Source organism: Argopecten irradians, chromosome 14 (genome assembly GCF_041381155.1).
Source record: "Argopecten irradians isolate NY chromosome 14, Ai_NY, whole genome shotgun sequence".
Lineage (NCBI taxonomy): Eukaryota > Metazoa > Mollusca > Bivalvia > Pectinida > Pectinidae > Argopecten > Argopecten irradians.
The window spans coordinates 14,109,700-14,133,088 of record NC_091147.1 but is presented as its reverse complement, the minus strand read 5'-3'; the positions used below and the strand labels follow the sequence as shown (position 1 = coordinate 14,133,088).

The 23,389-nt window shown below is 33.9% G+C and overlaps 1 protein-coding gene and 1 long non-coding RNA gene across 2 annotated transcripts in view; one reads left to right on the top strand and one right to left on the bottom strand.

The window, feature by feature from the left end:
- Positions 1-4,655: 4,655 nt before the first annotated feature.
- LOC138307228 (uncharacterized) lies at positions 4,656-10,649 on the bottom strand. The gene is made up of 4 exons (XR_011205950.1): positions 10,480-10,649; positions 6,475-6,580; positions 5,444-5,639; positions 4,656-4,994 (listed from the first exon to the last, which is right to left on the bottom strand). It is a non-coding gene; the product is annotated as an uncharacterized lncRNA (long non-coding RNA).
- Positions 10,650-10,739: 90 nt separating this feature from the next.
- The window catches only part of LOC138307227 (neuroligin-4, X-linked-like), a 186,947-nt gene continuing 174,297 nt past the window's right edge, over positions 10,740-23,389 (top strand). The window contains exon 1 of the mRNA XM_069247865.1: positions 10,740-12,178. Coding sequence (XP_069103966.1) covers positions 11,743-12,178 — 436 coding nt within the window. The 5' untranslated portion in view covers positions 10,740-11,742. The remainder of the gene's footprint in view (positions 12,179-23,389) is intronic.

The following is a 23,389-nucleotide window of genomic DNA, read 5'->3' as shown; positions in this document are numbered from 1 at the left end:
GAAACACTTTCAAAATAACACTTTTAATGAACAAATGAAAAAGGTATCAACATCATGGTACTTTTACGAAATCGTGTAAACCCATATTTAATGATAATACATACATGCAAGTCCATAATAAAAAAATGAATAATTTCCCAGAAGTGGGGGCGTTATGTATGCTAAGTGACCAAATAAATGAGTTTTTAGCTTAAATCTGATACATGTAATATATGTCCCTTCCCATACTTACATATATATGTATATGTGAACATTTGTTTTAATGTGTCTGGTTTGGATCGGTTTCTATATATAATTCAGTTTTATATGTACATATTAATGACAAACAACCATGATTTGGCCATTTTTAACAGTCAAAACAACAAATGAAATGATTTTTTTAAATATGCATTAATTTCTAGGTATTTTTTAGAGAAATTAGTGTGTGAACCGAGCAGAAAGTTATATCCTTACATATAGATGTTGTAGCTTTATATCCGAAAGGAAGTATCCATTAGATGATATGGTACATTCAATATTTAGTTTCTTATTGGCGACATTTTATGCATAGAGGGAAATGTTATATATCCTTTGGTATGATATCAGACTAATGTTCAATTATCGTTAAACATCACCATGATAATACATTTCGGTTTTTTAATGTTGCAGTATCCACCCACTCTTTCTCTAGCCAGAATTAGTGGTGTTTTTGTTTTGTTCTTTCGATGTTGATCCAATATCTGGGTAACATCGCACATTATGTTGAACAGCTGAGAGTCGTTGATGTAGATTATAAAGTTAAAATGGGAATGTTAATAGGATAGGTTTTTTCTACCAAGACGCACGTGTATATTCTGTGATTAAGCTCCATTTTTATTCTGTATATGCATATTAAAGAGTTATCGACTCTTGCGTATAAATACTTTATGTGACATCATGTATTTTCGCACGTAATAATGATGTCACAATGAGTACCTAACGACACGGGAGATAACTCTATAAAATGCAAATACAAAATATTTCATTGAAACGTTATGTGATTTACATTTACTATTGATGTTAATGCAATTACTATCCTGTTCTTGATTATATACATTCTTTATATAAACAGACCCATAACAAATGACAAAACATGAATTAATCCAATCCAAACATATTATATTTGGAAAGGTCCCAGTTGTAGCCTTTCCATTTTTTCTGAAATCGTTTTGAAATATATTCATTTCTATTGTTATTGTATCAAAACATCCATATGATGACATTTTCGGTTCAAAGCTAAACTTCCTTCAAATGTAAAACTTTATTTACAGTATATTTATCCCTAGCAGCCAAACATTCAACAGACTTTACAACTCTAAACATCACTAACCGAACTTTCAGCTAGTAGTAGCGACTTTATTTATGCGTTAGCTTGATAGATGTTTTACTGGAAAGAATAAACTTGGGCCTGTCTGTTACATAGTGAGAACAGATATGTGGAATCGTGTGGTAGCTCCGCTAACGTATCAGTCGTTACCCCATGTATACTAATTACCGAGCACCCATTAACGGTTACAAAGGTTCGTTAAAATGTCATTAGTATTTTTAAGTTATTAATGACAAAGTTCTCTGGTGTATTCTTTGTATTTGCATGTCTTCATTGCCACACGATAAAACATCCATTAAAATTTCAACATAATTATAAATATGACCAGTTCTGCATATATCTTGTGTTATCTTATCCCGTAGAGACAATCACACGTATATCTTGGCGATCAGTGTTGGATTCATCTGATGTACTGCCGAGTTGTATTGATTACGCTTGAGATAGTTTACCACGTGGTCAATCCAATCTTTTATGGCTTTGCTCAGTTGATGACGTAATGCAATACCTGTATATCCCAGATGAAATGAAAACAATGAGAATTTCGCAACAGAATTGTATATGAGTGTTGTGTTCATTTGAGGATTTATGATTTGTTTTCTTGGGAACCTGGATGTTATTTCGTTATTTTCTTTTGAAGATTAAAAAGACGCAATTCTGTAAATCAATCTTTTTTACACAGGATTTAATGTCTCGCATTTCACTGGCGATTTTATTTCGATAAAAAAAGGCATCGAGGAACTTTCAAATACAAAAATAAAATAGCTTGTAATCAGTTAAGCGTGAAATTCAATCACCGTGAAAAAAGTTTGAAAATGCTAAATTAAGTCGCCTCAAAACAGTTCTCTGACAGTACATAATTATTTCATTCCGCTTCATTATTTAATTGTATCGGTATACCTTGTATACCAAATCAATTCATTTGAAGTTTAGTTTGATTGCAAATATCCACACGTTCGCTTTATAACTGACAATGCAAAATATACATTTAAGAATTAAAAATGAAATAAAATGAAGTATTTTGTTTTCTCAAAAATCATTTCTGAGACACCACTTTGTTATTTGCTGTCCCCGACAGGGCAATGTTTCATAAACGATTCTTGAAATACTTTATATTTCTTATCTCAATGGGGTATTATTTTATAACTTGCATTGTCCGCTTTAATTTAAGATAATCCTGTTACTGAATTTTCGAACAATACCCAAAACATCTGTATGTAATTTTACAGATTTTTGTTTTATCTAAGTGAGTTATTATGGATGTACTGTCTATCGAATCACTACCGACGTTGATTCAGTCACAGACTTTGTGAGAGGTCTTGCACACTGTACATTCATAGTGATCTGTGGTTATGATAAACACGTTTCCTACACGATAAAAGTAATATAGTTTGTAAACATGAATTTTGACCTGCGATGAGAAATATACCAGTTGGTGCTGTAAGTGGATCTTGTCTACAAACGCAATGGTGTTCGGTAAAAGTTTCCCCGCTATCGATATGTAAATGTCCCCCGATAGTCTGGTCCGGGCTTTTTATGTCTATATATAGCATTGAATTATATAACAATATTATCATTTGATATGATGTGTAAAGTAACACTGCGACTGCGTCAATGGCCTAACAAAAAGATGCAGTCTGCGTGTGAACACGTCTGTATGTAGAACACACGGGTAAGATAACCATGCCAACATTTTCTTTTTCATATTTGATCAAACCATTCATGGTTATAGATAGTTATGATTAGTTCTATGTCTTGTATATTGCATTGATTAACTCATCATACAATTCAGCATTAAGAAATGTACTTGGTAAAAGTTTCGCATGCAATGTTGCGTTCACTTAGTACACGAAGAGTTATTTCATTTCAAACATATGTCTATTAACGTTCCACTCCGCTGGGGTGCGTTGTTCGAAATCTTATTATGTTATTATATCCTGCTCTCCCTGATTATTGTGACTTTGGTGACTTAATATGTCCCGAGTTAATGAAACTTCCATAAAGAAAAATCAAGCTTCTACATGCTACTTAATAACATGGTGGATCAAGTTAAAAAAAAACATAACCTATCGATAGAATGTTCAAAAGCTTACATTGTAAACAATACAGCGTTATAATTTCGGAATTTGCAAAAAAAGTACTGGAATATATTGCAAGTAACATTAAACTCATTATCTGTAAAGACATTAAGTTTCTGAACGTTACCAATTTAACATAACAATAGAACGGGTCATATAAAACAATACCTAAATATAGAATGCCAGAAAGCATGAGTTGTAAATATCATTACCCCATTGTTTTCGAAATTTGAAGTAAAAAAAATCGCTGGAATATATTCCAGGTACAATTTTATATAAAAGTAATTCTCTGTAGAGACATCTATTTTCCGAACGTAACAAATTTGTTTTTAATTGCTAACATAAAGTTTAATGATGATAGTAGTAGACGATTGTGTATTAAGTAAACTATACATGTAGTGTAATGTATGTAAGGTCGATATTCTCTGGTTTGTTTATTGTATGGATAATCAAACATTATGACGTTATAAATATACCACGACAGCACCGCAAAAGGAAGTTGGTTTGCTAAAATAACAAAAGGAACTGCTGTCTTTTCAGCGATCACCTCTATATAAAGCCACCTGCTTAATAAGACTACTTTTTGAGGGTTCGAGTAGACATTAATAATGCAATTTGACTTGTGTATAGCGACCACCTCGCTATAAAGAAACATTTTGTTTTTTTCTGTCCATTGTGTGTTCTTGAATGTAGATAAAAATAGACAAATTAAAAAAAACTTTCTATAAAGATTACCCAAATAACAAGGGAAATATGACCTCTTTGATTCGAGTGATCTTTATACACAGTCCAGTTCAAACTGTACTATAAATGGCCATTTCTAAAGAATGGTATTTTATAAGCTGGCGGTATTTATACAAAAGTGGTCACTTAGGCAGGTTTCATTGTACATAATAAACGTTTAAATAAATGCGATCTTATGATAAGCTTTGGTACAATAAAACACGAAATACATAGATACAGGGCATGCGTGTTGCTGATTATGTTAAGTAATTTACATCTGAAGGTTGAAGCATTTACACCATTGTGTAAGTATGTTGTCAACAATCACAGATCCAAAAGGTGTCATTGTTCAATTCCTTTGAAAATTAGGGAAACCATTGTAGTCGTACGAGGTCCTCGTATGTCATTATTAGCGACTTAACTGTTTCATCAGTGCCTTTATAACAGGATTTAGTCTAAAATTACTACCAACATTGACAACATAAGCGATAAATCTGTTTTTAATTCGGGCTCTTTTCTCTGGGAAATTTTAATCACTAAATGGCAAATGCCGACAATGAGAACAATTAATAGTGCAAGCTCCCCACATCTACACCAAGTGCAATTTCCTTTTACCGATCAATGTCAAATTTGATTTCTAATCGGATTAAGGTTTTTGACGTTACGATATTAGCATAAGCATAGTATTTCGATTCTGTTCCCTTCTAAAAACACAAACAACTGAAGACTTATGTTTATCCATATAGCAGGCTTAATAAAAATGTGTTAGAATATATGTTAATATTTTGTTAATCATACTCAGGCACAGGGCTTTGGCTGTTCGTCGTTTCAAACATTGATTTCCTTTTATTCTGCAAATGAACGAATGATAACGGTTTGATTATAAAACACACAGCCAGGAAAATAAGTTTATCAGGGTAACATCACCGTTTGATAGATGTAAAATTTAAAAAATAACCTTCTTAATTTCCTTTGGGAGATAAAAGTACCGCTACAACATGAAGACTTTGGTTGTCTGCGTTTGGGTTATATGGTTTTTCATCTCAATATTGAAACATTTTATGTCATTTTTGTTTTATTTGTGCAAGTTATTAGTCAATATCTGCCGTAATGAAGGAAAGTTGTATCGATTCCCACCATAACAAGGGTTATAGATTCAAGGATTTCCTTTATTAGTGTAATATGGAAATTAGAAATCTGAATAAAAATTGTAGTAGGGACAACAAATATAGGTAAAATTGAATTTCGGAAATCTAGGACCAGGTTGCCAAGAAACACTTTTGTTAATTATGATTTTTACCTGTTTTGATGATTTGGTTTTTGATTGCTTCCCTGTATGACTGCTATCCGGAATTTTCTCCCCGATCAAATCGATGACATGTCTGCGTACTCTGAACCAGACACTCGTTTGTCTTCCAGCGCCATGTCTGCCAGGGAAGGTTGAGGAGAGGCCGAAATTCCTCCTGACAGGGTATACTTGAATATTCGCCTAAACCCTGGCGTATATTTACATAATGTAACAACATGTCAAACAGATAATGGAATAGGCCTCCATCCCACTAAGCCTTTAAACATATGTTGTCCTCTTGCTCTTTTTCGTATCTTTTTGGAGAGTCGGCTATGTCAACTCATTTAAAGGTAACAAAATAACAGAAAGGCAACAACCATAATTAAAATGAAACTTATATCGACTTAACCATTCAGATTACATTACCTGAATCATTAAATATTTTCCTGATATCTTAGAATGGATTTATATGGCGTATTAAATGACTACTTTTGTACTCTGGATTAAGTAAAGATATCAAATCTAACAGGGTTGTTCATACATGCACAGTGTAAGCTTAGTTGCATCAATCTGTTTTCGTTCTAAATACCTAATTGTTAGTTAATATGTGGATTCATTATAAAGATGGTTATCGTTTCTTAAGTTGCTTACCCGAAAAAAACCCAATGTGCTTCAATATATACCATGATAGATAAATATTATCAACCGCAATGATGACTATATGTATAGACTCTGTCTTACTCTTGAAAAAACTAATTTGTATATAATATTTTAAATAATTAAAGTCATCTTAACTAAAGAAAGAACGGAAGTAATATGTAGCTTACACATTATTTCATAAATGGGAGTATATACTTACTTTTCAGTTTAGGTTAATTTGTAAAATGATTGGTCATTTGGGGTCGTGCAAGACGTTTTTTGCTGACGGAAAGTCGGAGTAATTCGGGGAAAATCACCGCACCTCATGGTCAATATACCAATACATTGCCTTTAAATCGTAGCATCGAGTTGGCAAGTCCATGGCAAGATGCGTAAATACTTACCAAATATTTATTTGACATTAATGTGTTTGACTCGTTTATTTTAATGGCTAAGGAATTCGGATTTCTTCTGAATCGTAGCATGTTCTTGCAGAAGGAGTTCGCTGACCTGAAAAGTATAACCGAAATCATGCTATTCATTAGGGATATGATAACATCATAACTCAATCGTGTGCTCAGAGCGCGTTACATTTCTTAGCAGAAGTTTTTGTTTGAAGTAAACGTTGTAAGACTGCATTCCCTTTTATGTGGAGATAATGCATCATATAAAGACAATATTTCGTTTGATAAATTGTCCTTTGGCAGCCATTTTGATCAATGGATTTTAATTATTATCAAAATAAACGCTCTAATCTAATAAATGTACCGACGACCCGTTACAAATTAAGATACCGTCGCCTTCCAGCTAATTACGGTTGTTGTACACCAGAGTCGCACAACAGAGGGCTCGTTCTCGTGACTTTTTTTTTTTTTTTTTTTTTTTTTTTTCCCACTCAGAGTTGAGAATATTAATTTTTTGAGCATTTTCTTTTATTCTTTTCATTTTCATAAAAATACCGATTCATGCAATATACACACATACATACATACATACATACATACATACATACATACATACATACATACATACATACATACATATATACATACATACATACATACATACATACATACATACATACATACATACATACATACATACATACATGTACATACATGCATACATACATACATACATACATACATACATACATACATACATACATACATACATACATACATACATACATACATACATACATACATACATACATACACAAATACACACACACACACTCACATACATACTTACATACCTACACACACACACACATCACACACACACACACACACACACACACACACACACACACACACATACATACATACATACATACATACATACATACATATTGTACACATTTATTATCTACATCTAAATACCTTTTGTAACATTTGAAAATAATCATCACTCATTCATCAAATAATATAATTGATTAGTTTAATTTGCTCACTTAATATTCTCGTTTCATCATAGTGGTTGAACGATTATTATTTTATTTACATATTTTTCAAATATTGATAAGTAAAGAAATAAATACAATTCATCCATCATGGATGCTGATAAGTAATGTAAGCATATAACGAAAGCAGGCGAAGGCGCGCGGAGCCTGATCAATTGCACAGAGAGCCAAATTTCCGTGTTGGTCATATCAACTCTAGCCACATCGATCTGGCTATCTGTACAATTGACCAGGCCTTTTGTAATTACTTAGTATATTATATTGATATTATTTTGGTAAGTAAGTAAGTAAGTAGAAGACGGTCAGAGAAAAAAGTACATTGATAGAAAATCCGGATATAATACACCTTTCCGGATCCATAGCAAAACTAACGTTCTCGTGACTTAAACACATCAAGAGAAAACCAACATTAAACAGGGGAGTCGCAAATGACACATTTATGTTTCTTCAACAATACCATTACTATCCATAGTATTAAAATTGGTATTTGTTTTGCATAGAAATGCTCCGTAGATATATGTATCTTCTGGATCATCCATACGTTGTATACTATACCATATATATGAAATGGCAGATTATGTTTTATTATTTTCGTAACATTTCAAGATTCATACGCCGTCTAAAATATCATATATCATGAAATGTTGTTTTTACGTTCAGATCATTTTAGCTGGTAAGAAATATTTGTAAAAAAGGTAACGGTTTGTTTATTAATGTATCGGATTAAAATTAAAATTGACAAACAATTTCTTCAATAAATTTCTAATTAATCTCTATATGATTGCCAGGGACATATAGTTTGAATCACAACAATGTACCAAGTCGGGATTAGTTCATAATTAAGACTGAGGAGTATACCTGTCTTATCATATATTAACAAGTAATTCTTTAAGCTGACAGAGTTTTAGATACATGGACTGAAGTTTAACTCTGTTAGAATCTGTCTTCGTGCATCGATTAAACGGCCGGATGTAAAAGGCAGACACCCCTAATCTATAGTATTGTATATTTTATGTGTATGTCCAAAGCACCTGGTCGATAACTCACGCGTACCCTGAACGTAATCATTTGTGAGTCAATGAAACATCAAAGTACAACGAATATGTCAGTTCTTATGATCTTTAGTGTGCATCTGTGGTAATTGCTAACCACTGTTCAAAATGCTAAAGTATTGCTAAATAATTCAGAGTTTGTCGCAAATAAGCCCGTTTTATAGCCAGGATCTCGTGATGTTCGACAGATTCAAAGCCGTGTTTGCACCTTTCGAAGAATTCTATCTTTTCCGTGTTTCCGAACTTTCTAACCGTCTTCTCACAGAGAATCTACCGATATCTGGACTATCGCTCTAATACACTTTGACAGAGATGTAATTTCCATTTACGATTTGCATATTAGTTTGACAAGCGCCCTTCCGATCTAGATCAGCGCATGAAGACACTACTAACAAACACACCAATGTACAGGATCTCTGATACTACGGAAGTAAGCGATTTAAATAATTATTCTTATCCTATGTAACACAACCTTTACTGTATATGATTGCCGGGCATTTGAAGCAATATATGTGTATGGTGTGTTACTTTCAAAAGAGAGATCAATTGCTTGATTTATGAAGCGAGTATAAGTTTTCCAAAACATGAAATGTGTTTTCAATGTAAACTATAAAGCGCGACATTCATAAATGGGAATTACCATAATTTACCGTATATTTGCTTTATTGTCTATTATCGCGTATAACAAAACAAAATGTCTACATTGCAACTTTCGATTGTGCTTCCGATTTATCATAGCAAGTCAGAAAAGCCGAAACAGCACGTGTCTCTCAACTTCGTCCATATTTATAAGACATATCAACAAAACCATTAACAACACTTAAATAATATACTACAATCTTATTAAGGTAACGTTAAGATATATATCTTGTTATTTTAATTCAAACCTATCCCGGTAAGCGTATAAATTACTTTAGATCATATTAGTACCTACCTGTAACAGTAATAAGATGAATTAGATTTTAAAAGTGCAAACACCTGTTCTGTATTTACTGCATTTACTCCCCAAATTTAAATACCTGATGGAAATTTAACAGTAGAAATAATTTTGATATGACAAAACTACTAATAACATTCTCCGACTTTCAGTTATTGCTTTCAATTAGAATTTAGGTTTCGTTTGACAGAATGCCATATGACAACAATAACATATGATCATGTCTTGGAGAAATCAATTACACAGAAAACATTTACAAACATCTACCTACATTTTTGGTAGCTTCCAATATGGTAATCTAAATGTTGCGAGGTTGTTGTCTTCCGTTATTTAAAACCTCACTACGCCAATTAACTGTCACCGTATATCACTCTGATGCTATTTATTTATTTACATTCGGCTTTACAGAGCATTACATTTATCAAGCACGATATCGTTAATTACTGTTTAACCAGGAAACATTATCATCGATACTGTATATGTTTCATGTAACGCATATACTGCAATGTTTTGTAATATATACTATTTTATTCGGACTCAGTATCGTGCATTTAATTTAACATAAGTGTTAAGAGTTCAGACGATAGCCTGTGAATGTGTTACCATTGCCGGAGTTACAATTTGCCTTCTAACATAGCCACAGTTCTAGTGGTCTGTGTGAACACACGGGTGGAGACATCGGCTAATATACATATGGCTACGCGCTTCAGCATCTGTGTTAGATCGGAACATTTAGTCGAGTCCGGAATCAATATGGCCCGAACAGGCAGGTAATGTTAGATAAATCAGTACAGTGTGGTTATCATCGCCATTTTTTTTTTTTATAAAATTAACATTATAACAACGTGTTTATCATACCACAAGTTAATGTCATTTAGCTACAGTTACTGTCATACGAAATAAATCTAGACTGCTGATAGTAACGATACATGAATGAAGTTGGAGATGTACTAACCTTGTGTGTGTTCGGATGCGTCCGTCGTAGTCCTTATTCCATCTGCTCTAAAGCTTTGTCTCAGTCTCAGTTCGCCGTCCCTATACCTAGTGTTGCTGAACCAAGCTTATCGCTGTGTTTTGCCACAGAATAATTGCGGAGATGTGAGAGCGGAGTAGTAGATAGCGTCTATTACACACACTGAGCTAGTCAGAGTTAGGCTTCTCCACTTCTCTCCATAAAGCTGTGAAAAACATACTGTTCACCAGCTTGGAAACACGATGGCACCGTATCAGTTCCGAGAGTGAATATGTTTATAAGTTTATAATTTGTGTCTATCATCGTGAGGTAATTTGTTTTGATAGTATCTTTCCTGATGCGGAGAGATCAGGAAATCCATTCAGGAATACGGGGTGTCTGAGATCAACGGAACAACTCAATGAAAACTGGGAATTAATTTTGCGGCAATAATTGATAGATTGATTTTGCAAACGCAATCGGGTCAGTTATTGCAGACGTATCCACTTATCCCGCCAGTGCTGGCTTTAGGAGGAGGGCTGTATCCGTTAACGCTTACGACCCCAGGGAATATAGGAGAAGTTGTAATTTTATCAACTAGTACTGTCAAGCTCAGGTAGCTTGATCTACATCACGGTATAGGTCGGGAGAAACGTAACCCAAATCTACTAGGAATATTTGATCTTTCAAGACCATCTTTAATCTTGTTAAAGTATATTATTCTCAGAAGCTTGCATCTGTGTCTATGTACGCTTTGTACTCTGTGGAGCCATAAGGATATAATAAATGCAATAGCCTAAGGAATGCGTATGTTTATAAGGAATGGTATGTGATATCACTGAAGTGGAATATCGGTTACGAAAATACATCACCTGTCCCAGTGTCTAGGCTGCTAGGGATAATACAGGATGTCACCGGCTTAACGCGTGTCATTTGTGAAATATCAGTGCCTGGATTAAGCTGAGTGAAGCTTGTATTATCTAGTTTTACCTCAGCCTGGAATTATTGTGTTATTACCAATATTTTGGAATTACCTTTCATTAGATTGAATTAAGAGTTTGATTTGATTTTGGTGAATTATTTGTGATAATTGTGATGATTAATATATTTAATGGTGTTTTGCATTCAATATCGGATTATACATATTCGTTTTGGAGATACCCTTGGAGGTACAGTGGGATTTGCTGAATACATAGGTCGTTGTGGATTAAGCACTACCTGCAATTAAGATATTAAGGAGTATTGTTTTAGTTCCAGATAGATATCATGGTTTCAGTCATAGTGCTCAGACTCTGCCTTTTGTTTGTAATATTCCCTAATGGCAGTGTAGCACCCGTCACCATTAAAAGTATCGGGTCAAAAAAAGTGAAGACGCAGGCTGGTCAGTATAGGGGTGTGCTTGTAGAGTTCCCTATGACCCAGTTACGTCCGGTAGAAGCATTTAATGGAATTCCTTATGCTACATTAAGAGGTCGCAAACTGAGGTTCATCCCTCCCGCTAGTTTCATAAGGAACAGAAACAAGTTAATTGAGCTGAGTCCCACCAATGGCAGTGTGGTTTGCCCCCAGAAGAAATTTGACAAAAAGACGTTTATGAAGCAGATGAACGACGGCAGTTTCCGTCGAGTACAGAGAGTCATGGCACAAAACCACACCCGCAAAGAAGATTGCCTATCCCTCAGCGTTTATGTTCCGCAGATAGGTAAGTTTTTTTCCCCGAACTCTCCTGTTCTACTTCCGGTGGAGGCTACCAGCCTCTCTCATCATTACTAGTTGCACGCACCAATCTCTGCTTTTATATTGTAAAATAGATCTGTCATACGTACCAGCTCCCAGGTAACCCATTCAATTCTATGCTATAAGTAAAAGGTATTCTGAATGTCGCTATATAGACCTTATGTCACCCCCTTGGTTTTCTTTTACAGTTTGCTTGCCCGTCATTGTTAATATTGATTTTTACTATTGTCCCTTTGTTCTTTAGTGTCAATTATTTTCTAAGAAATCGTGGCATCCCTTATGTACCGTTGTACATAAAAGTGACTTTCCTGTAGATGGTGGAACAATCAGGGGCAGTATTGTCTGACATTAAACGACACTGTATATATCACTATCGACGTTTAAATGGCAGTGATACTGTGATTGTTACCATCTACTGTCAGTCAGACTCTTGTGTCTACCTCTATACGATAGAAGATGCTTTATGATAGAAGATGCTTATTATTGAATGATTAATCTTCTATATACAAAAAATGATATTTACTTATCGTGTTTCTCATGTTCGATTGTGTCTCCAACCTTGATCCTTACATAAGCATTGACACTTGGTTTATATTAAGATATCACCACTTCGATGCCTAACATTGTTCGTATACAACAACAATATTGATAATGATATAAGCATTGACACTTGGTTTATATTCAGATATCACCACTTCGATGCCTAACATTGTTCGTATACAACAACAATATTGATGATGACAAACTTCCAATATATTGCTAAATAATGAGGTCAACGATATATTTTGTTTGTCGCTTTGTTTATCGTTTTCTATGACACAAGTGTGTATATTTTCAAAAATCATTTATCAAACAAGTATAACTCTACATACTCAGACACACTTAACCATGTATGTTTTTTCAAATTTAATGAACCATGAAGCAATCATCAATATAGACTATTACGAACAAAGATAGCATAGAGTGAATCCTATTTCACTTGAAGAACAGATAAACAAATATTTGTTCTATATAAAGCAATGTACTCTACGTAAACAACAATTATCATTAGAAGCATCGAAATAATTTCATAGCAGCTGATTAATTCGTTGGTAATTCGATTTGCCTTAGATTATCCTAAACTTTTGAAGGCACCATCAGTTTTAATTAAAGAGAAGACTGTTGATTATTAATGAACTATCTCTTTAATTATCTGCCTCTATCACTTTAATTTATCATTTCGAATAAATTTCTCCGAAGACAAAATTAATTGGAATTGATTATGAGTTATCAATTACTATTGCATTACAGACGACTAGAAATATGCCAGTGTCTTGATCAATGTTCATTTAGCCGAATAATTTCGCTTCGCCAAGACGAATAGCACTATAATTGAGCGAAACAGTTGCTAGAGAGAATACCATTCAATACTCGTTGTCATTTACAAGAGTCAGGTACTTAAGTGTCCTTCAAAATAACTGAAATTAATTGACATGTTTGAATAGTTTGACATGACTTAGAAAAGGGTAGTTTAACTGTCAAATTAGTGTTTACTATAACAATATGTATCGCCTGTATATTGTACAGGACTCCAACTCGATTTTACCCAATTGATGAACTGAACAGTGTACTGAGAATTCATTATTTTGCTCAATTATCCTGAACAAGTATCTTCCTCATACCAATTTAACCATTTTATGACAATTTTAAAGTTGGTATATATTAGATAATTGTAATATTGATAAAGTCATTGGTTTGTTGCAGCCCCTTTCCTCTCATTTTGCAACACAAACCCTATATTTAAAGCATATCATTGTTTACAAAAAGTGTAATAGAAGGATGCTAAGAGGCTATGCCTGATGCCTACTCATATTAACTTAATGTTTTGTCAATAAAGATATTGAAATCGAAAACCAGATATAAAGATATCATTGGTGTGAACTTTCGTTCTTTTTGGCTTTCATACAAATACCATGGCTACTCAAGTACACATTGTCTGGTATGAAGTCCTTAGCCACGTGGGGATCTTCCCAGAACTTAACGTAATGGCACAACAATAGGCTTTGTGTGCATCACGTTTTGGTCGATTTCAATACATACGGATTTTTAGTTATTGAATGAACCAAACAAAGGCTTCGAGTGATCTTTATGAATGATAGAAAGTGACGTCACCGAATGTTGTTATACAACATACACAGATACTGAAGCGTAATACACTATGAATAGAAATGTATATTATACATACCCCTATGAAATAGAATAAAGTATGGCGACGTTTTTCGTCCAGTGGATTTAATACTTAAGGATTAACTTGAATATATTTTGTTATGTTATGGAGATATAACACAAAAATCTGAGTGTACTCTCATCATACACTCAGACTTTTGTGTTATATCTCCATAACATAAAAAATATATTCAAATTAAAAATTAATCCTTATAATTCAATTTACTAATCTCTTTTATATTCAAAATCCATTTTGGGACTCCTTTGTCTATGAAATCATTACGCCGCCATCTCAGCCAATCAGAAGCAACGTTACAAACGGCGACGCTATTTTTTTCCTTTATGGGTTGATAAAGTAAATTTTTAAGCCAATGGAAATGCTCGTAACAAGCAAAATTGAATTATTATGTATTATTCCAAAACGAAGAAAATTACATGGATTTCTTTAGCTGTCTGCTATTTACATTTACAAAGATTCAGATACCATATATTTCACATACGCCATGTTTTCATCTCTGAATTTCGACTTCAAGGAAATAGAGGGGTTTGGGTTTCAAACAGGATATTTGACATCCATATACATCAATCAATTGTCTCGGCGATAATTTCCTTTATAACGCATCCGTTTCGTGTATGTCTGATGCTGATTATATTTTATATGAAAGTTATATATCTTGTATTTTCAGTTTTATCAATCAAATCTTGATTTACGTCGATAGATTACTTTAGCGTGTTCGATTAGCATGCATTGTGATAACTCAAAACCTGCTTGTGATGGTTTATCAATAACAGTTAACTAACAATGGTCTTTGTCGGTTCGTTTCAATTTGCAATTGATCAAACGTTATAAAGCTCGCTAGTCATATAAATACATTTGCACTAGATGTTCATGTCTGATCCATCGGGTCTTTAATAACCGTCACGAATATATTTTTAGTGTAGAGACAATTCTAATCTTTACATAATTTTTGATGGACGCACGCACTTCACACGTTGCCATTTCATTCTATTCCAGATTGACCTCCTTTGCTTTTAAAATATCAAATTCCCTTTTACTGGCGGGGGATAAGGCATTTGCCTTCACCCAAAGATAAATAGGTTTATTTCCAAAGTACAATTACAAACGTTCTATTATATTACATGTTTTTATATCATGATATATCACGGTGAAAATGGCCATAAAACTATGACGACTTTTCACGTTATGAGATAAACACTACCAAACGATATAAAAAGACGTATGTTATCCGCGGTGTTTGTCATATGGTGGATTTTTGTTGGGCGTATAAGTTAATTTAGTCTTCGAATGTATCCCATTGTCTACGCTTACTGGACATTTCGGCCACAAAAACTTGACTTGCCAGCAAAGCCACGGTGAAGAGACATTGCCACGCATTGCCCCGCAATATTAGCTCTGATGACAGACAGGTCTCGTCACTGTAACGGAGGTTGACATGATCGTTTTCTTCCAAAGATTGTTTGATTTCGACTGTCTGGCAGTGACGTGGCGTTGTCATTTATTCACTGGACACGCACACGTGTACTGAGATGTGGACATTTAGAACCTAGTTAGTGAAAATATTGTGTGGAAAAACTTCGACTGTTCGTCGGCAACTCGGTCCAAGATACATTCAAACGACACGTTATCCTATTAGCGCGTCTTGAAGACTGAGATTTCCCAATTTGAAAACTTCAGACATTGCATAATTTGTGATTTCCCTCATCTTTGAGATATAATATGTATGTATGTTGCACAAACTGACATCAGGACATCATCTTTGAGTCATTCGATCCATTAACAGCTTTTACACACGACATTCAAAACCCAATGCAAACTATGTAAACCAAAATTTCAAGATTTCCCTGCAATAACAGAGGATACCAAATACCCTTTAACATGTAAACAAAAATAACGGTTTATTGCAAAAGACAAACATAAGACAAACAAAAGACAAACGAAGTAATGTAACATCCACACACAAAAAAGAATTGACTACTTTCCGTAGTGTTCTTATCTAATGATAGATACTTCCTTTGTTCATTTTTGACACATTTCGTTGTTGCGTTGTCTTGTCAGATCATGGGCCGAGAATTCACGAAATGACCATAGAACCAAATCCCTTCTCATATAAACCAAGGTCGGGGGACCGGCTAGACAACTCTGAAAAAGTGACACAGACGAGTTTCAATTACAAAAAAGTGTAATTATGATTCCCTCGGATAAGACAGACATTATCAAACGATCACCATTACCGATCGGTAGTGCCCAATACATTATCACAACGGCAGGTCGCCGGATTGAGCTCATTTTACAGACCTCGCTTGGTCATAACAATGAAAACTTCATGCAAAGCAGACTCACTAAAGTCCATCTTTGCCAAGGTTTGTTGTCGTCGTTGATAACATAGATTTACCCACAAATAGCTGTTTGGTTTTAAATTTTAAGTCAATCTTCACTATGATAAATGCTACTAGGCACACACAGCACATGAACTTTCTTTTAGGTCTGACCCTAATTTAAATATAGAGTATAAGAGCAATAATGGTACCTATTTTCAATTTCTAATTTCAAAATCGCAAGGTCATCGTTATAATATTCACCCCAACAATAACTTTTGGTTTTCCGATTTCAAGTTTTTTTTTACCATGAACAAAGTAGCTATTAGTATTTATTAGTAGGTTTTATATTTATATGATTTTTTAAGCAGCTCCGGATAAATAATATACCTAATATTACCCTCATTAAATCTTAAAATTGTGTTTCATAGCGATTACAGAGCGGCGCTGTTCTTTTTGCTTTTAGTGTTGGAGATTATATACAATATATTTAGCGACACTTTCAATTCGTTATTTAACACTTCATTATACCAATAGTATAAGTAGATAACATACCATAGAATTAATGACAGAACATCAGAAAGGCATTATCCGATAATGAAGGTCTTTTTATAGGGCAATATTTTGTTTCAAGTACTTTGTGTATACCTATACTTAAGGTGGTGATGTATGTTTAATTATTCAATTACTGTAGGCTTCTAAAGAGCTGATTACGTCATTAAGCTTAATCCAGATAAAAATAGAAATTACTGGTATATGTATTTGAAGTAAATAGGGAGTTTTTATCATTTAAAGTGCCACAAAGAAAACTTTTTTTTAAAGATCTAGAAAAAATCTGCTCAATTAATGGCAAAGCTTTCTAGTAAGCATTCTTAGTACGATCAACGTTCCTGGATGTAATGTTATCATATGTCTAGTAATCTAGATCGATATCCAATCAAGCTCCAGAGATATACTGTATATTAAGCTTTGATAGATTTAAATGTGACCTCATGTCTTACCCTGACGTAAGATTGACTAGCGCTATTCCTCATTCAATTGAGGAAGAAGATATACACAGAGCACATTGTAATGCGAAAGAATATGGCGTATAAATGAGATTTTCCATCATCAGACCACTAAACCGGTAAATTGTCCCCAAAATCAGTACGAGATATCCATTCTGAATACAGATCAACGTAACGGGATGAAATACGCTAAAGACGAGGAAATATAGAAAATTTGCCCTTCCGCCCCGAACCTTCGCCATTTAGATGACTTTTACAATTTAATCATAGCCAATTCCTAGCTGTCAATAACACTGTATTGCTGCTATCTTAATGACAATTTTGTTAGCATTCGTCCAATTGTCGTACTGGCATCAACACGATGCGATGTTCCTCGCTAAATAACTGTACATTTGAAGGGTTTCCTCGCGCCAAATTCGATCTGGTTCCTACTCATCAATGGCGGCCGGCGTGTAGGACGGGAATGATACCATAGATAGAGCACTAATGAATCTCCTCATAAACTGATTAAATGCTAATATGTCCGGGATAATCTAATGATTTGTTAAAGAACAAAGAATCTTTTATATAGTAAGTGATTTAGGAAAATTAGTGAAAAAACAAGATTATGCGATAGCTGCGTCATTGTACTGTAGGTCTAACGCTATCGCAGGGTCACCTCTACTTTACCACTTGGAACCCTGATCGGTTTCATGCCCTGAGGCGATGTGTCATTGAGATTAATGTTTGCCTGAGAAGTGTGAAACCTTCCACTATAGAATCGGCTTAACACTCTACGTACTATCTAACCGCACACAACAGTTAATGCAGCATTCCCTAACGCGTCCAATAGCTTCTTGTGGGTCTATAAATAAATGTAATTAGATTTTAACTAAACTAAACAGCAACATTTTTTTATTCGGTTTATTCTTGGCTTTTCTACGTGATATAAACCCTTAGGGTTGACCCGTTGCAATACCATAATGTAGTCGCTCATAAATACAGGGTAATATTCAGCTTGTCGTATTCCTGCCAACTACAGTTACAGGTAAACCATTTAGTTAGTAATAAACACTTAACTTGTTTTGCTTTCTATGTTATGTCACAGCAAAAGATTTTCTTTAAAACTGATAAAACCTTTATATCTTGTAATACTAGCATAGTGTTTTATGTATTTCCTTCTAATCAACCACTGGTGTTATTTATGAAGAAATATGGGATGGCGTTTATTTTTATATTAATTTCAAGCAGACAGCGAAATTAATTAGTCGGTATTTGATTTAACGGTATTGAAGAAAATGCGATTATGTACTGTAGTTGCTTTGCGAACAAGGTCTGCAACAAAATATCGGCAAGATAAGTGTCGCTAAATCCTGGCGTCAGTTTCACAAGGTCTGCCGAGTCCTTGCAAAGCGAAACAAAACCAAAAGGAACAAAATTCTGTCATAAAATGTTTGAACAGCCATGTATTTTTATTACAAAAGTTATTTATTTAATAGTCAGACGAAGGGTAGACGGCCATTATAAGTTAGCCATAGTCGAGCTATGTGTTCCGCCTATCTCTGGCAGCGTCAAGGTTTATGATTCCGACAAATGTTGCAGACCGAATTCCCAGAGCACCGACTACGATAAAGTTATTTTGTAAGCAACATGATTTTGTCTACTATTTGGTAAATATTTCCTGCAATTATTTCGAAATAAGGACCTGCCCTCAAGTGCATTAAATCACGTGGTCGACGTAAAATGTCCTTCCTTACCTCCTATGTAAAAGAAAAACATATCTATTATACAATGCGGTATCCTTATCTATATTGTATGTCCCGTTCAAAAACCAACAATTCAATTTCTGTGATATATACTGGTATTGTTTTCTACTTATTGCATACAAATGATCGAGTTAAGATCGATATGTGCTATACATCATCTTGATAGTTAGAAAATAAATAATTCGCTCTTGATTTAAAAAAATATATTCTCTTTTTTAAACTTTAGCCAATATATCAACCAGTGCCTTATCAAAAGTAGGAAATAACCTTGATTGGCGACATTTGCCTACACGAAAGAGACAAGTTATTTCAAATTAGCATTACGTGAAGGCCGGTTTGTATAATACATGTACGTGAATAGAACAAAATACTATACGATTTATAATACGCTGTCGACTATTAAAAGTTATGTTTTGGATAACGCTAGTTGAGATACCTACTTAGAATACAGACATGAAACATTGTTGTGCAATCTTAAGAAATATCGATAACCGATAATATTGGAGGTTCCATATAATCAAGATCACTTTTCAAAACTAGAATTATGCTCAGCTTGCAAAACCATAACTAAATTATAAAGAACTGTACGTCTTCAATACCGGTCTTGTGTAAAATGGTTTCTGTATTCAATATGATTACTTTCAAATCAAATTTCATAAGAAATATCTCCCTCCAGAGACTATGAAACCTCGATATTGCGGTACTACAGTCGAATCTACAAGATGAACGTCGCCCAAGAGACGTTTTGCTAGTCCAAGCTTATCCAAACATATCTACGTCCCTGATTCGGTACAAAAGGGTCGCGGGATTGTTCAACCCGAAAGTACAAAACAACCGAAAACTAAATATATCAACTGGAAAAAAAACCACAATGTCTTCGGGGAGGCGTTAGAATATATAGAATCACACATGTTTTTTTTTTGTAACCGTCACAATCTGAACGGAATTGGACATAGAATGGATATATAAATGCGTTAAATGTACTGATACAAGTGGGAGAGAATGAACAGACTTACATTATTACACAAGCCTATAGACCAGTATTTATCAACCTGCCGGAGTCTTCCGAGAGATTTTTACTCTTTGGGCAGGTCGCAGTTGTTCTCTGGAAGTAAGCGAATTATATTTTAGTTTTTGTTTGCTTGTTTGTATGTTTTCTGTGTTTTTTTTTTTTTTTTAATTTTCTACCGAACGGTACACTTTACAAGTCATTTAGGGCGGTGACTGCGTAAAGGCGGTGGATATCATATGAAAAGACCATCCTATTATTTACACAATTTAATACAACCATATACAATAACTATGTACATTCAATTGGTATGTAACCATATACATTGTACATATTACGAATACATTGTCACAAACAGTTATGCTTCATGACATCGGTAGTACTCTATATGCTTACATCGATCTTTTAATTATCATAATTGGCTGTTCCCAAGCAATAATCGATTCATACTATTGATCTTATCTAAGTCAAAAAAGACACTCCAAACACTAATTTTGGTATTATTGCAAATGTGAGCTTCATAAGATGATGGCAGTGCTCTGCTTCATAAACGTTAAATCCATATATACGTAGGCATCAAAAGTTCCGTATGAGAGTCAATATGAAAAATACAAATATGTGTGTGACGTTAAAAATTTGGAATTTCACATGCTTCCTTGTCATCTAGATTCGACTTATGTTGTTCATTATATCGTATTATGTAGATTTAGGTCAGGATTAGTGAGAGCATGTCTAGAGCTTAACGACCGTTAGACAGGAACCCTTACTACCGTTAAGCAACCATACTCTTATCCGATAGACTGTACTCCTTATCTTATTTTATTTTTGGGAGTGGCATATATAACTAAACATGTACGTTAACAACCCGTGTTTTGTGTGGTTCTGATTTTATTTACATGTTGATTCATAGCGTTTAATCTGACGCAACTCTAAAATGACGTTAATATCCAAAAACTAAACAGAACAATAACTCATCATGGCTCGTTGAATTTTCAGCAATGCCTAATGGTCGTTGAACAAAATGGCGCCATACTTTTGTAAATATACATGAAAAAAAAATTGTCAATTGCTGTATAAATTCAACAGCGTTCAGTCTGACCAGCGATTTGAACTTCGTGGAGACGAAATGTCTGTTTACTCATACCACTGAGTATACGATCACAACAGAGGGCTCCGTACGACAAAAACATTACAGTTATTCTCATGCGTGTTCATGCTTTATTGATTGCAATATCTGCTTACCATGATCTGAAAAATACAGCAATTGTGCCTATTTAAGTACCGGGAAATCAATGTCTACTCAGTTTTTAAAGCGATGTCTGCAGATACGTCATTTCTAGCATTCTTGTAATAGTTACTCAACTTTATTTGGTTTTAAGTGACGAAAATATAGGGACCAGTCAACTAATCATACCTTTGCACGAGAAAAGAATATATCGTACAATGGTTCTGGTGTTTTGCAAATCAATTTCGAGCTGTCAATATTCTTTTGAATTCAATACTAAGCTCCTGCCACCAGCCGACTATTTGTCTACGGATTTATATCTTATTTATTTGTTGCTGACACTTGTGAAACTGATTTACACGATTTGCTATATACCATAACCTCAGCACGGGCTAAGGAATAAATACAAAGCAATTATATCTGTATATTATGAATTCAATTCAGGGTGTCTTTTGTAGATAATAGATATACATGTATAGAACTGTAAATAAATCATGAATATGACAGTCTAGTTGTCTTCAAGAAGAATACCATTAGACCTACAGTCAATAATATATTCGTTGAATTAAGACTTTTGTGAAATATGAGAATATCATCATTTTGAAATATCCATCATGCCAAACGCAATTTTTCCTTTGATTTATCAATTTATTTGTGATCCTTTTTAATCCCCTATCATCTTCAAAAGAAAAAAATTAACTACACATTTTTATGAATATATCATTATTGTTTTGTTCCCTCAATATGTCAGTCCATGTGGTATAATCGATACAGATACAATTAATAACTGTGCATATATGCTCTGTCTAGTTAGTGAACATAATTATTTCAAATATATTTTGTAATTTGTCAAAGAAAGTTGTTCTGATAGAATGTAAATATAGAAATTTCAATCAATAGATGTGTGTGATAAATTTTCAAGTTGAATCTACGAGAAAGATAATCTGACTTTGTGTTCTTCTTTCATTGTTTAGATTCGTTAGTGTTATGGTATGAATCTTTAGACGCCAAAAAAGATAAAATCATTCATTTCCTCCTAAAACATCTGTATTTGATTGTCATTATATGGCGGGCCCTGGGAATATCCAGCATGAACATTAATTGTAATTTTACATTACACGGACATTAAAAGAAAACCTTTATTTGATGTTTGCATTAATTTTGTACATTCTAATTTCTATTTTGGTGTAATTTAACAGGTAGTGATTTTGGTTTGTGAGATACCATCCAGTTTATTCTATGTAGATCAACACATTAATATCAAAACACAACAACCCTTATGTGCTGTTCTTAGTATTTGTTTATACAAAACATTCATATCAAATTTAGGTGTTACCATGGCAACTTTGATTTGTTGTATTTATTCAAATTAAGCTAGAAAGAGTTCCGTATTGATGTGACAAATAACTGCCTATCAAATATTACCTAAACAAATCCAGACAATTATGCCTTTTGATTACAGTTATTAATATTTACGTTCCCAATTACATGTTAAATTATAGCTATCTGTCTACATTTGTAACTTTATATCAAGTTTGTATAGCTCTAATGTGAGGCCAAGCAAATGTAATGTTTCCGGATGCAGCCAATGCAGAGTATAGTGTTATTATGATCACATCGTATCAAAATATACAGTGCACCTTGTCTT